General features: G+C 40.7%; 2 protein-coding genes across 3 annotated transcripts; both read left to right on the top strand.

Moving 5' to 3' along the window:
• On the top strand, positions 1-417 carry LOC116507783 (ribonuclease pancreatic-like). The gene has a single exon (XM_032216112.1). It carries the CDS (start codon positions 1-3, stop codon positions 415-417), a length of 417 nt encoding a protein of 138 aa, XP_032072003.1.
• Positions 418-5,017: 4,600 nt separating this feature from the next.
• On the top strand, positions 5,018-12,826 carry RHBDD2 (rhomboid domain containing 2). 2 transcript variants are annotated; one of them, XM_032216898.1, is made up of 5 exons: positions 5,092-5,254; positions 5,444-5,567; positions 8,023-8,424; positions 9,442-9,592; positions 11,601-12,826. In XM_032216898.1, exons 1-5 carry the CDS (start codon positions 5,189-5,191, stop codon positions 11,941-11,943), a joined length of 1,086 nt encoding a protein of 361 aa, XP_032072789.1. In that variant the 5' UTR covers positions 5,092-5,188; the 3' UTR covers positions 11,944-12,826. The 2 variants fall into 2 exon arrangements, with proteins under 2 accessions (XP_032072791.1, XP_032072789.1); XM_032216900.1 differs by lacking the exon at positions 5,444-5,567 and having other exon boundaries at positions 5,018-5,254.
• The last annotated feature ends 2,646 nt before the right edge of the window (positions 12,827-15,472 follow it).

Below are 15,472 nucleotides of genomic sequence, written 5' to 3' on the forward strand. Positions count from 1 at the left end.
ATGATTCTGTTCTTTATCTCCATCTCTGTTATTAATATTGCTTGGTCTCAAAACCCACAAGCCTTTCAAAGGAAACATATGACATTTCTGGATAACATAGATCATAACAGATGCAACAGTGAGATGAAAAACAGAAGGATTGCTTTGACTAGGAGTGGATGCAAACGGCTCAACACATTCATCCATGCCCCTGAGAAGCTTATTGACCAAACCTGTGTGGCAGGGAAACCATACGTGATCCAAAATTTGGAATATAAGAAGAGTAGCATGAAATTTCGTGTGACAAGTTGCAGACTTTCTCAGGAATATGGAAAAGATTGCAAGTACAAGGCAGAAGAGAGCAGATGGAAATACATTGTGGTTTCGTGCAACCAAAATAACCGTCCAGTTCATCTGGCAGGGATACTCACCTGGTAAAGCAAGATGATGATGAGCGCATTTGTTTCTCAAGTATTCGCTTTATTTTATGAGTACAGTAATGTGTTTTTTTTCTGTGGATTCTAGGGAGAAAAGCTTATTCTGTTGTGCCAATATATATTTTTTAAACCCTCTGATTTAGTTTTGGTGTCTTGAAAGAAAACTAAATTGAGTTTTTTCCCCCTGAAATTCTACATATCAAACAGGTGCTGAAAAATATGGGGCCAGGGCCTATTTTTGCTGTCCTTTAGAAGTGCATCTCCATCCCTTATAAACAGCTGGGGTATAAAATTGTCCTTCAACACTCTGAAGGAGAACCTAAGAAATACAAATCAACTGCATGGATGATTTTCTTTTCTAGTAAATTACAAGACATTTGAGGAAATGAAATAACTTCCCAGATAATCTCTGAGTTTGTGCTGTTTTTTCCCCCTTGTCTGAAACGAATTCTTGTGCAAGGGCAGAATCCAATTAGATATTTCTAATTACCTATCAAGTCATCCACAATTTCTACATTCAGTCCCAAGTGCTGCGCAATGGAGTGAGCTCCCATCTTTGCCCAGCTGGCCACCTAACATTTTGACAGCATGCAAATGAAGTAAATAAGTAGGTACCACTTTGGTAGGAAGGTAACAGTGTTTTGTGCACCTCGGCGTATAATCATGCTGACCACATGACCATGGAAATATCTTTGGACAATGCTGGCTCCCTCGCTAAGAAACGGAATAAGCACGGCCTAAAGTCTTCTGTTGTGAATGCTTTTCCTACTGTTGGAAGAAATGTCCTTCTGGGTTCGGCTCCAAGTAGGGAAAAAGACACTGGAGATATGGAGGCTGCTTGGAAAGATGGTTTAGTGGTGGACAGGACCACATGGCTTGAGCTCCTGAACAGAAAAGGTGATCACATGCTTCAAGGTTGGGTGCAGAAGAAGAGAAGGGCTGAGGAGGGGCTTGCTGGGCTTTTTATAATCTGTTCGCCCCACCTCTCTGTTTCCTGTTCCTGTGTAAGAAATGTATTCTGATTGATTGTCAGACTCCCATGGGGCCATGCAGGGGCAACTCTCTAGGCTGTGTTTTGAATCCAGGTTTGGTTGAGTTATCAGATGCCATGTGGTGATTTGGGTAAATGCCTTAATCCCATCACCCTGGAGCTGAAGGGGAGAACTCTTTATTACGTAAAGGGACAGACTTGGGCATCTTAAAGGCCCATTGACAAAGGGGGTGGGCAAGAAGTTGCAGGGAGCTACTCTGTCTTTAAAACATGTTTCTTCCTTTTCCCATTCAGGAAAATGTAATATTCTGCCTTTTCAATATTTCCTAGAATATTTCATTTTTCTGGGAGAGGGCTGGATGATAACTTTCTACACTACTTTGCAATATTTAGTCTATCAAAGCTATCGTTGCTGTTTTCATATCATGTAGACAATTGTTAAAACATAGTTTGTAACAGGGGTGGGTTCCTGCCAGTTCTAACCTCTTCTATAGAAGAGGTTCCACAAATCGACAGTGCCGTTTAGAACCGGTTCCAGCTCCTTCCCCCCACCCATCCACACATCATGATGAAGAGCGAGAGGAGGAATTCTGGGAGTTGAAGTCCAGAAGTCTTAAAGCTGTCAAGTTTGAACACACCTGGGGTTTTTTTTCTAAAGGGTTAGAGGTGCAAGGGTCTTGTAACTTGACAGCTTTAAGACTTGCATGCTTCAAATGCCAGAGTTTCTGAGCCAACTTTTTGGTTGCTAAGCAAGAGCATTGTTAAGTGAGTTTCGCCACATTTTACAAATTGGCCACGTCCACCAAGTCACATGGCTGGCAAGCCACTCCCACAAAGCAGGCCACACCTACAGAAGAGGGTCTAAAAAGTTTGGAAACCCACCACTGGTTTGTAAGTATAAATGTTGTATAGCTTAGCAATTTAAATGTTTACAGGTCATTCTCTAAATAGTTTTTAAATCTATTTCTGTTCTTGAGCATTTTTAAAAAATTAACATTTCCAACATATTAGACACAATTCAAGAGATTGAATAGCCATAGTTGATGCCACTTCTGGAGAAATAGAACATATCTTTATATCCAATGGCTCTTAGAAAAGCTGAAAATCACTGGGAAGCTTTGGCTCTGCTTAGATGTATATGCAGCTACAACCTGCCAGCCCTATACACAATCAATAAATTATTTTAAGCAACAGCCCAAGTTTTGAGATATATTTTGTTCATGTATAACATTAAATCATGACATTTAATTACCATATTTTTCAGAAAATAAGATGCACCTTTTTTCCTCAAAAAAGAGGGTGAAAATCTGGGTGTGTCTTATACACTGAATGCAGCATTTTTAGCCTCCTGAAACTCTGCCGCCTTCACCAAAACGGCCCTGCATAGCCTTTAGGAGGCTTATAGAGTGCTCCTGGGGGCTGGGGGGGGGGGAAATATGAGAAAAACAGGTTGATTTTTGCCCTCCCAGCCCCCAGGAGCACTCTATAAGCCTCCTAAAAGCTATGCATGCCCTTTTTTTTGACAAAAAGGGCTGTTTTTGGGAGGTCTGTGCAGATCTGTTTTTTTTGCAGAGTGCAAAAACTTTTTTAAAAAAATTTGTCTCTTCAAAATCTTGGTGCCTCTTATACTCCTGTGCGTGTTATACTCTGAAAAATAGGGTAGTTGTATAGATTTATTCACCAATACACTAAGTCAGAGTCAATCAAATCTCAACATGGCTCGACCAGTTTGTGAATCTATACGGTTCCAGTGTTCAGCTCTGGTAAGTCAGTTCTGAAAAGCCCAGCCAACTCACATATGAATCACAGCGTCAGACCTGGAAGCCATCTTTTACATTGGGCCTTCAGGCCCGCCACATTTTCTAGTGTGGGAAAATGGCAGAGAGGATTATATGGAGTATGGGAGATACATAGTCTAAATAACATCCCTTTCTCAGAGAATCAATGTCATCTTGCCCTGCACCTGGAATGGTGTGACTGGGAGGCATCTCTAGTTGGGAGTGTGATGGATATGTGGTGCTGGGCAGGGACTTGAACTTTCACTTGGGTGGGGAAAACCTGGAAACAGCCAACAATTGCAGAACTTCTCTGCTGTAGGTTCTGGAATTGTCGGCTGTTTGCCAGTATCTTGAACTGTTGGGAGAAATATCCTTCTGGGTTCGGCTCCAAGTGGGGGAAAAGAAACAAGACATTGTGGCTGCTTGGAAAGATGGCTTAATGGTGAACAGGACCACATGGCTTGAGTCCTGAACAGAAAAGGTGATCACATGCTTCAATGTTGGATGGAGAAGGGAAGAGAAAGGAAGAAGGGGCTAGCTGGGTTTTTTATAATCTGTTCAGCCCCACCTCTCTGTTTCCTGTTCCTGTGTAAGAAATGTATTCTGATTGGTTATTAGACTTCCATAGGGCCAAGTCTGAGTTTCCAGATGCCATGTGGTGAGTTTCTCTGGAAGGCTAATCCTTCTTTTATTATGTAAAGTACATTAGCTCAGGCTTTAATGGCTCATTGACAGAGTGGGGTGGGCAGAAGCTGCAGGGAGCTACTTTGTCTTTAAAACATGTTTCTCCCTTTTCACATTCAGGGAAATATAATATTCTGCCTTTTCAATATTTCCAGGAATATTTCATTTTTCTAGGATGGGAGTAGAGTGCTAATTTCCTACAGAACTATAATACAGGTACTCCTTGACTTGTGACTTCAATAGAGCCCAACATTCCTGTTCTTAAGTGAGACATTCGTTATGTGAGTTTTGCCCCATTTTACGATGTTTCTTGCCACAGTTAAGTGAATCTGGCTTCTCCATTGGCTTTGTTGTCAAAAGGTTGCAAAAGATGATCACATGACCTTGGAACACAGCAATGGTCATAAGTATGAATCGGTGGCCAAGCATCTGAATTTTGATCACGGTTGGAACTGTGAAAAATGGTCCTGTCACTTTTTTCAGTGCCGTTGCAACTTTGAACAGTCACTAATAGACAATACAATAGCAGAGTTGGAAGGGACCTTGGAGATCTTCTAGTCCAACCCCCTGCTTAGGCAGGAAACCCTACACCACTTCAGACAAATGATTGTCCAGTCTCTTCTTAAAAACGTCCAGTGCTGGGGCATTCACAACTTCTGGAGGCAAGCTGTTCCACTGATTAATTGTTCTAACTGTCAGGAAATTTCTCCTTAGTTCTAAGTTGCTTCTCTCCTTGATTAGTTTCTACCCATTGCTTCCTGTTCTACCCTCAGGTGCTTTGGAGAATAGCTTGGCTCCCTCTTTTTTGTGGCAAAATGGACTGTTGTAAGTCGAGGTCTCCTTACGGAACCCCGTTCACAGGTTGAAGGCAGCACAAATAGGCAGGACCGCTGCAGCCGCCCTATCAGTGCTTCGGAGCCTTAGTCGGCTCCGCCTCTTTTCTGCAGCTGTTGTTATTTGAAGGCACATTTCAGGGCTGGGGTAATCCATGGTGTTCGGTTACCACGGCAACGGAGAACTGCTTTGCTTTTCCGGACAGGAGGTTGGGGGGGGGGAATACACCCACATCCGCCCAAGCCCCGCAAGAGTTCATTCAGCGGAAAGGCGGGACTTCCCGTCTATTAGAGTTCTTAGCGCTATTAATCGTGACCTAACCCGGAAATAGAATGTGGGGAAGCATGGTAACCCGGACGCTCTGAAAGTCGGTTGTGGAGAGTGAAGGCGGGAAAACATGGAAAAGTTTCCCGTGGCAACTGGCCTCACGATTTTGCTTTCGTTGCTGGTCTCCGGGCCGGGCTTGCTGCAGCGGAGCAGGAGTAATGGCCTGCCCGACGACTCTCTGTCGGCGTTTTTGCTGCGGCCGGCAGCAGTGCGGGATGGACAGGGTGAGCTCGAGGGATGATCCCTCTTTTTTTTTTCCTTCCTTCCTTCCTTCCTTCCTTCCTTCCTTCCTTCCTTCCTTCCCTCCCTCCCTCCCTCCCTCCCTCCCTCCCTCCCACCCACCCACCCACCCACCCACCCACCCATCTACCCATCTACCTATCTACCTACCCATGGAGTATTTTCCTTTTCAGAAACGGGAGGATGATGAAAGCCAAGAGAGATGGAAATGGATCTTCCATTGGAAGGAGCATAACAGTTACGATAAAGACGACTTGAAGGCTCTGTTCTTCATGCTTCATGAAGGACATCTGACAGGTCTTTGTTGGAAAGGACTTTAAGAGGTCCTGGGGCAGTTACATGAGTCGTTCTATTATTTTTCAGCATTTATTTAATTTAAGCATTTAAACTGCCCAGTTACCTCGAGGGAACATGGGCAGCCTATTAAATTATTTATTTATAAATTATTATTATTATTATACAATTGTATCACAGCGGCCAGTTGTTTCGCCGGATTTGGCATTGGTTACTAGTCGGGCCCCACCCATGGGCCTAGGACGTCGTAACGTTGTTGTTGTTGTTGTTGTTATTAAATAAAATATTTCCTAACTTTTGGCAAATCTAAGCAAATATTCCTAGCAAAGACTGATTTCTTCAAGGCTGCCATAGAAGATAATTCTATTAACCTCTGCTAGACCATCCTCGTAGTTAATTTCCACAGTCTTTTGTGGCTTCTTCCTGGGAGCGAATACAATTCATCTAGGCAGCTAGCCCCCTTCCTGAGGAATCTTACATAGCAGACTTCTTCCTTTTGTTACATTTTGAGTTTAGGCTTCTTGATGATTGACAAACAGGAGTGAATGAAAGGTAGGTCTGGATTATTTGCAGGCAATCTGTAAAAGGTTAGGCTCCCAATATTTTAAAGAATGTGACAGAAAGCTTCTCCTGCTCCCCAAAAAACATGCTGTTGATATTTGCTTAGATTTGCCAAAAGCAGTATTGAAACCTCATTTTTAGATCCTTCAATATTTTCATAATGCCTGACTAAGGTTGCCTAACTCAGGATCTCTTCTGTTCAGAAACATTCTACTTATAACAGCCTGCATTCAGCCATGCACACTATTCAAGTTTGGTTTTTTTAGCTGCTCTCTCCCCTACTTATGCATTGATTTTGAATCTAAGGAACTTACCAGATAAAGCTGCATGTTATTGATGGATGGAAACATACTTCAGGTTATTTTTCCCAGTGATTTGTCATACATGCTGAAATGCAGGAGACAATATTAAAGCACATTTACTGATTTTTGTTGCTTTTGTCTATTATATTTATAGATTACAACTGCATACATCTTTATGTGATGCCCTAAATTGTTAAAAGAATAGGCAGTATATAAATTTGCTGAATAAATTGGAATGCTGTTGTAAGCAATAGGCAAACTACTGAATATATAATTTTAGGAAGAACTAGAGATATCACAGAGTAAATACTGCCCCCCCCCAAATTTATTCTATCTAGGCAATTCAAAAGACTATCATGGGTAATTTTGTCTAATATTAAAAATTCCAGAAGAACAAAAAAAGTATGTGTTTCTTTAGACTGACCAAACGAATATGCCTGCATCTCCTCCTTCCAAACTTGCAAAACCAGGCATGTTCAGTCTGTTATAAAATGGCCAGATCACAAGCCTTGTAAGGTATACTTTAGAGCAGGGGTAGTCAATCTTTTTATACCTACCACCCACTTTTATATCTCTGTTAGTAATAAAATTTTCCAACCGCTCACCGGTTCCACAGTAATGGTGATTTATAAAGTAGGGAAGTAACTTTGGGGTTGCGGGGGGGGATGCCGGCTACCAGCTCTGCTTGTCTGTTACAGCTGGGTGATGGTGGGGGAGATGTGCGAGCTATTCTGGGATGAGGCTCTTTTATTTGAGGTCGCACTATAGCGCCATTTAGTTTCACTTATGTAACGTGAACTAAACTTATGTGCGGACGATACAAATAGTATATTTTCAGAAATTTAAATTGTCATGGGGAATTTTATGAAAACCTAATGAAAATGTTTTTAAATAATGCTATGAATTTTTTTTTTAAGTCAAATTAAAAAAAAGGAAAGTGCTTCAGTATCGCACGAAAGCCCATGAAAGCTGGAATGCCCACTAGTGGGCAGTAGGGACCAGGTTGACTACCACTGCTTTAGAGGTACTGCCAGCTAAGAAGACCCTATGTAATGGGCCTTTTCTGTGGCACCTACATTGTGGAATCTTCTCCCACCTGAGGTGAGTTTGGTCTCACTTACAAGCTGTTGAGAATCCCTTAAGATCTGGTAATGTCAGAAAGCCTAAGGGCCCCAGGAGCTGAGTGAACTCTATTATTATTAGAGTTCTATTATTAACATCCCTCGATCTGTTATTTCTTTTTTGATTTATTTTTAGAGTTTTAAAAATGTTTTTATAATTAACTGGTAAGTAGTTTTTAGTATTTATAAACTGTTTTAGCTTGTTGTTCGTTGCCCAAAGTAGTTTTTGGTGAAATAGGTGGCTATGTAAATTAGATTAAAAAATACTTCACTTGTGTCTTACTAAGCCCGACACTTCTGGACTTTTGATTTAATGTAGCTCTCCATCCTGCTTTAACCCTATTCCAGCCTTTCAATTCAGCTTGTCTTTGGAGTTGGCACCATTCCCCCAAAATTATGAATAGATTTGGAATGATTTCACTGTGTCAGATTCTTGTCTGTCATTTATTTGCCAACTTGGCTCTTTTTGCACAGTTTATAGGTTGGTGACCTACATCTTTGTTTATGAGGATGTGATCTCCTTGGTATGCAGTGCTGTTATCATCTGGTACTTTGCTGGCAGCTTTGAGAAGATGGTGGGGACTGTGAAGCACTCCTTCCTCACTCTGGCATTTGCAGTTTCCTTAGCTTTACTCTACCTTGTACTCAGGACTATGGCATCCAGCCTGTTGAAGATGATGGATGCTGAAGGATTCACTCCTGTGGCTTTTGCCATGCTGGCTGCATCAATTGCTCGCTCTCAGATGAGGAAAACAGTGCTCCTTGGAGTGAACTTCCACATGTCATTTGTGCCCTGGTTGCTGCTCTGCATGGCCTGGATGATCCCAAGTTCTTCTTTCGTAGCAAACCTCTGCGGCCTCTTAATTGGGAACATATGTATCTTTTTATAATGAACTTCATAACCTACCTCTTTATCTTATCAAGTTGCATCTTCCCTATCTAAAAAATACTTGTAACACATTTTAGGCTAGATTAGCATCTGCATTACAAATGGCACAGATACATTTGAAGCTTATTTTCTTTAATGATTTATTATATTAGCCCATCAACAATATTTTCCATTTGGGGGTTTTCCATATATAACAGTGATGGCTAACCTTTTTGTTGTTGGGTGTCAAAAATACAAGGGCGTGCGCATGGTAGCATGCCCGCGTGCTGGCACCCATAATGCAAAGTGCCCCCCATGTGCATGTGCGCACAACCAACACCCCCCCCCCCACATGCACTGCACTACTCGTCTCCAAGCTGAGTTTGGTATTGCCTCCAGGGGACCGGGGGAAGCCATTTTCGCCCTCCCCAGGCTCCAGGAAAGCTCCAGAGCCTGAGGAGGGCAAACAACAGGCCAACCAGAAGTTCCGTTGGCCTGTGGGGGGTGTTTTTCATCCTCCCCAGGCTCCGGAGGCTTTCCTGAAGCTGGGGAGGGCGAAAACGGCCTCTCCCGGCCCTCCGGAAGGCGGAAAAACAGCTAGCTGGTGTGCACATGCGTGCTGGAGCTGACAGCTCATGTGCAGCAGATATGGCTCCACGTGCCACCTGTGGCACCCATGCCATAGGTTCGACATCATGGATATATAACAAGTCTGTTTTAATGATTGCTTGAATGGACTAAGTAGATTGCCCCCTACCCAAAATTGCAAAGGTAGCAAATTACATTAAGAGCAAGTGGAAAGTCATCCACTTTGCATTCTTGAGTCCTTCCTTTCTTGTTAGTGCGGTTCAAAATATGCAGGGAAGTAAAGAAAATATAATATTGGTGTTTTGTGGTTATTAGAACTCTCAGAGTTTCAATTGAGTTTTCTGAACACATCTGGGAAAAATATATTCAGAAGACCAGGCTTAAAAATGTTTTCTTTCACATCCTTTTTCTGGCTCTCCTTATCTGCTGAATTTTAGATGGTTATGGTTACTGTTTTGCTTTGGATTTCTCCGAATCAACAGCCTCTTGTTTAGATCGGAAGTTTCCTTTCCGGCTATTGAAAAGGATTCCTGGGATGAAATATGTCCCCGGATCCCTGGCAGAAAGAAGGGCTTCCCAGAACAGAAAGTAAGTCTGCTAGCCACATCATAATGTTTGTTATTTAATTTTCTGCTGATAACAGCATTTCTCAAAGTTTCCATATCTTCGCAGAATTTAAAATTTAATGACTTGGTTAATTGATGCATCTCAAAAATAATTCTGTTTTTAATCCTATATTTAAATATCAGTATTATCTTTCATGCCAGCTTGTAAATAAGAGTTGTAACATCACAATTTAAAAGATGTATATTTGAGATGAAGATGCATTCTGTTGAATGTATTAATGTTAAGTATTGGCAGTTTTAATCTTAACACATAGTTTTGACATATGCTTTCCCCTTAGATACAAAGCTTTGTTGTAAATTTGTGTTATGTGTCTAAGAATTACAAAAACGTAAGTTCTACTAAAAGTGTATAGGTCCAGATACATTACATAAAATTTCAGAAAGGTGGAAAAATGGTGTAGATCTATTGAACATTAATCATCTTTAAGTAAGAATATCACGGCTAATAGTAGCTCTGATTTTAGTTGTTCTGTAGCTAAGCTAGATACAGGCAGTTCTCAACTCAACCACAATTGAGCCCAAAATTTAAGTTGCTAAGTGAGACATTTATTGAGTTTTGCCCCTTTTTTCAACCTTTGTTGCCACAATTGTTAAGTGACTCCCTGCAGTTGTTAAATTAGTAACAGGGTTGTTAAGTGAATCTGGTTTCTCCATTGACTTTGCTTGTCTGAAGGTTGCAAAAGGTGATCACATAACCCCGGGGACACTACAACCGTCATAAATGTGAGTCAGTTGTCAAGCATCCATATGTAAATCATATGATCATGGGGATGCTGCAGTGGTCATCAGTGTGAAAACTGGTCAGAAGTCTTCTTTTTTTCAGTGCTGTTACAGCTTTGAATAGTCACTAAGCGAACTGTTGTAAGTCGAGGACTCCCTGTAGTGGAAATGTTACCTATACAAATTCAGGCTAGGAATGTTATTGACAGAATATGATTGGTGATCATCTTTAGTCAATAACATATGAGACTAGAAAAAAAATATTATTTATTTATTAATTAATTAGACATATATACCGCTTCATAGAGCTTTCAGCCCTCTCTAAGTGGTTTACAGATTTTTAGCAAATTGAGTCAGCAAATTGCCCCCACAGTCTGGGTCCTCATTTCACCCACCTCGGAAGGATGGAAGGCTGAGTCAACCTTGAGCCGGTGAGATTTGAACCGCTGAACTGCAGATAACAGTCAGCTGAAGTGGCCTGCAGTACTGCACCCTAACCACTGCGCCACCTCTGCTCCTATAAATAATAATAAAATAAAAAATAAAGGTAAACTATAAGTCTTTTAGTTTAGGATGATTGCTTTATATAGCATAAGTGAAAATACACAAGAGGAATGTAGAATTACAAAGATTACAAGGATGTATTATTTTGAATAGCAAGCTTGATTTATGCCTGTGCCTTTATCATGAAGGCTTATTCCCTGCTGCTTCTTTCATGTCGTTAATTTATTAATATCTGTTAATAAATATGATTAGGGGCAAAGAAGGAGGGTAAATCTTCAACTACAGGAATCACGTAAGCCATAAATTGGCACTTAAGTGGTTAGGTTGATTTTGATAGCTTTCTTCTGTAAAGAGCAGTTGATGATTTCCCTTCTCCCTGGAGGATAAAGAAAGTAGACATGCTTTCCTCAGGTCTCCAGGTCCAGATGAGTATTCACTTCTCAATTTGTTCCCAGAATAGGAACAAAGAGTAGCCTGGCTAATGCATCATTTGTTCTTTACATATTAGAAAGGCTGAAATTTCTTAAATTAATCTCGGAGGATTGTTGGTGGGAAAATAGGAAGTAGGATTATTAGATATGTTTGCCATCTTTAATTATTTATTAAAAGATGGGATAACAACAAATAAAAAGATATAATTCCCCTGGGACCTGTGTAACGTCTGCCTTCCTTGGTTGAGTGTGTCATTTTGCATGTGTTCCTCATGCATTTAATCTGTTAACACATCTCTCTTTGGTCTTTTTCAGGTTAAATCCAGTGCCAGGTTCTTATCCCACTCAGAACTATCACAGCCCCCCTCCTCCGTTGCTTGCCGTGCACATGCAGCATCCTAACGCACAAATTCCAGCACCTGGATCACCATGCTTTCAGATTCCCACACCACATCACACTGCTGGTGCTATGGGAGAGCTGTGCATCCAGAACCATTCCCACTCACCAGCAGGACTGCCATCAGCTTCTCGTCTTGTTGGTGCTAATTCATGGGTGCCTGAAAAGGCAGGTGATTTGGGTGCCCACCAAGCGCCAGGGCTTCTGACTGTGGGAGCTGCCTCAAAATCAGAAGATGATTGTCAAGTTCATATAGGTTGAGTCTAGCAGGTAACTGCAAATGTTGGACTCTGCTATAGTAACAGTGGTTTCCCTGAGAAGGAAGTCTCTTCCAAATGATAAAAAGTTTTGGAGATCCTGAGAAGGTTGAATCTAATTGAAGAAAGGGACCATTCTCTGTCTTGTGGCAGCCTGGTGGGATCAAGTGACAACAATATCTCGGCTGTTTAATTCTGAAATTTAATTTATGCATTAACTTTGGGTGATGATAGTGTGGCCTTCACAGCTTTGGGTTGTATCTCCAATTTTGTAATAGGTGGTGGAAATTTTCCATTTATTGAGGTACTGGACAGTTTAGGATTGGTTTTTCGGTGCTTCTGATAAAACTGTTCTTTCCTTAACATTTGACTGGCGGGAAAACTGTTTAGGATCTTTTTTTAAAAAAAAGTATTGGCCATGGATGATATGTGCCTGTTGAATTGAGACACTTATTGTCATCTGAGCACCTTAGCTTAAACCTCTGATTATTTTATAAAATGGCTTGTTATTGATTTTCAAAATCTACATTAGATAAATTTGGTATAGATCACATATGAGGAAGTGTAGCCAGCTGGTTCTGGTAAGGACGATATTCATGAAAGTCATGCTCTACATACAGAAGATCCCAGTTTCAATCTATGATGTTTCTACTTTTTAAAAAAAAAAGCTAAACAGCATGAAGCTCTGAAAGGTTTCTTGTGAAACCATGAGAATTTTCTCCCAGTCACGGTCATGGGTATTATTTTGTTTAACAGATCTGGCATCTTTCTACCATGTTCTCTTGGCTAGCATAACCTTGGCAAATGTATGATATTACTGGAAAGTGGGATGAGCTGCAACTGTGGTAATAGAAAAATCTACTTTGAATAAAAGAATAATTTTGTGAGGAGTGTATCATTGTATTTGTATGGAAATGAGAGATATGCTGCAGAGAGGAACAAAGAAAATATTTATACTGGTTAAGGTTGATCCTTGGAAGAGCTTATATTTTTCGCTGTACAGTGGTACCTCGGTATTTGTTAATTGGTTCTGGGAAGCATGATGAGGTGCGTACCAAAAATGATGAATTTTTCCCATAACAAATGTGAGTCAGAAGGCAGCTGACATCGACAGGTTCTAGCTTGTGCATTAAGTACCAAACAAACGATGAGTACCAGCACAAAATTTTCATGTAAAAATGCATTGAGTACCTAATTTGATAAGTTTCAAAGCAGTTGAGTACCAAGGTACCACTGTACAAAGAAGCAATGTTGAATATGAAAGTTATAGGTGGATTCCATAAGGAAGTGGTCAGATTCATTAATTGCTAAAAGCTCAGGTACAGAAATCTTCTCAACCAACTGTTGATACCTTCTTAGATAAGGGTCAACATCGCTCAAGGAGGGTTGGACATAGTTCCCTTGTGTCGACGTAGAGATTCTATGCTGATTCCTCTTTAAACCCCATCCCTAAGTTCTGTCATCACTTCTCTTACAGAAGGTGATTTAATAATTGTGTGCAGTGGAAGAACTGGCTATTATTACCCAAAAACGTCTGTCACTTTTGGTTTATTGAGGAATAGTTTCAATGATGGTTTGGATTTTGCATTTTCTCCAGTTCGCCTTTTGGGAAGCAATAGCTAATTTTTGTTACTTTCAATTGCTAACATCACCTTTCAGAGATGAAGTCCCTCAGTACAATCTTTAAAAGTTAATTCTCAGATGGGAAGTCCCTCTGGCCCAAAGTGTAATTTTCTGGGATTTTAGTTCAAAGGAACTGTCCTCCTCTTCATAATGGTGTGAGACATCTAACAAATATTTGTAATTTAATTCTGAAATATGTTTTTACCATTTCAAAATTGCACATCAGGTTTGCTCATTTAAAAAAAAATATTGTAGCAGTGCAGGCACCTGGCATCTTTAATGTCAGTGCCCCATTTATGATGTATTGTCCCTTTTATCAGCTGTTCTGCCCCTAGGAAGAACAAAGGTCCCTGTTTCTCAAAATACAAAGCCTAGTTTCTTTCTTCAAAGGCCAAAGTCTTCCTCTTAGAACATTGCTTCTTCTGCTCTAATACTATTTGTGGATGGCTCCAGGAAGTCTCATAAAATATGAACAGCGTTGTAAACATGTATTTAGAAATGAATTTCCCTAAATACCTGAAATTGCTACTGTTTCACCTATATTTATTTCCTCTTTGTAGTGAGATGGATATATCCCCTTCCCCCTCTCCTCTCCATGCTTTGAATCGTGCATACGTCTTCCTTGGCATGTAAGTGCTGGCAGGTCAGATGGTGCACTGCACAGTCAGAAAGTCATCCACTCTACAACTAGGGCAATACACTGCAAATTAATAGAATTCTATTTTTTCGTGAGACTGAAATATCTTTGTTTTGTTAACCTGAGATTTAAAAAGGATATCCAGGCATGACTATAGAAGCCCATGGCAAAGAATAGCAAAAATAATTAATGGTTGAAGATAATTTTCTCTATTTTCATTGAGTTAAAAACAACTTGATGGCAGTCAATTATTTAATTGATCAATCAATCAGTTCTTGGAGGTCAGATGTCTAACCCAGGGTTATGTAGAAGAAGAGAGAAGGCATGATCTCTTTGAAGGATATTGAGGTTACATGCTAAGAAGAAATACCTTGCCAACAATTTTGTAGCAAAGTTTGCCAAAAAATTGTTTGCACAGCTGCCAGAAAATTTGTCCTTACCATGATTCTAATTTATTGCTACAGTTTTTATGCTCCTTCAATCAAGCAGATCTAAATGTTTTACAAAATATATATTATGTACCTTTTTATCTCTACTTCTATCTTACAGAAGTAGATGTTGAATACAGATTCAACATCATTGATAGCAATAAGTATGTAGACTGTAAAATACTATAATTTTGATTGTGGTGAGCTACAAATATAAATTCAATCTATCAGTTATCAATAACACTCATTACACATCCTTAGATAACACAATTCATTAATTATTCAGAACCTGAAAGCCTACTTAAACAACCAGGTCTTTAACTTTCTGAATATTAAAAAGTATGATGTTCTTATCTCTTAGATCAGAGGTGTCAAACTTGTGTCATCACGGCGTTATCACATGACGTATCATGACTCCCCCCCTTTGCTAAACTGAGTGTGGGTGTGGCCAGCACATGACGCATCTGCCCCATGGGCCGCGAGTTTGACAGCCCTAAGATGATACAAGTCACAGGAGTGTTGCTCCAGTAGAAATCTTTGCTTCTGGATTTTCTACCACTCTAGCTGGTAATTACCCTGTTTCCCTGAAAATAAGACCTCCCTGGATAATAAGCCTAATCGGGCTTTTGAGTGCATGCGCTAAAGTAAGCCCTCCCCTGAAAATAAGCCCTTCCCTAAAACATTTAAGCACATGCGCAGCCGGTCCCTGCCATTTCCTGGGGAGGGGGAGAACATGCCCCACGCACCCCCTGCCATCCATGTAGAATGGCCTTGTGGAGGCCACTCTCGCAAATCCTGGCTACCGTGCCCCTTCTCTTAGCGGTAGCTGCAAAAAGAACGGCAGG

Source organism: Thamnophis elegans, chromosome 4 (assembly GCF_009769535.1).
Source record: "Thamnophis elegans isolate rThaEle1 chromosome 4, rThaEle1.pri, whole genome shotgun sequence".
Classification (NCBI taxonomy): domain Eukaryota; kingdom Metazoa; phylum Chordata; class Lepidosauria; order Squamata; family Colubridae; genus Thamnophis; species Thamnophis elegans.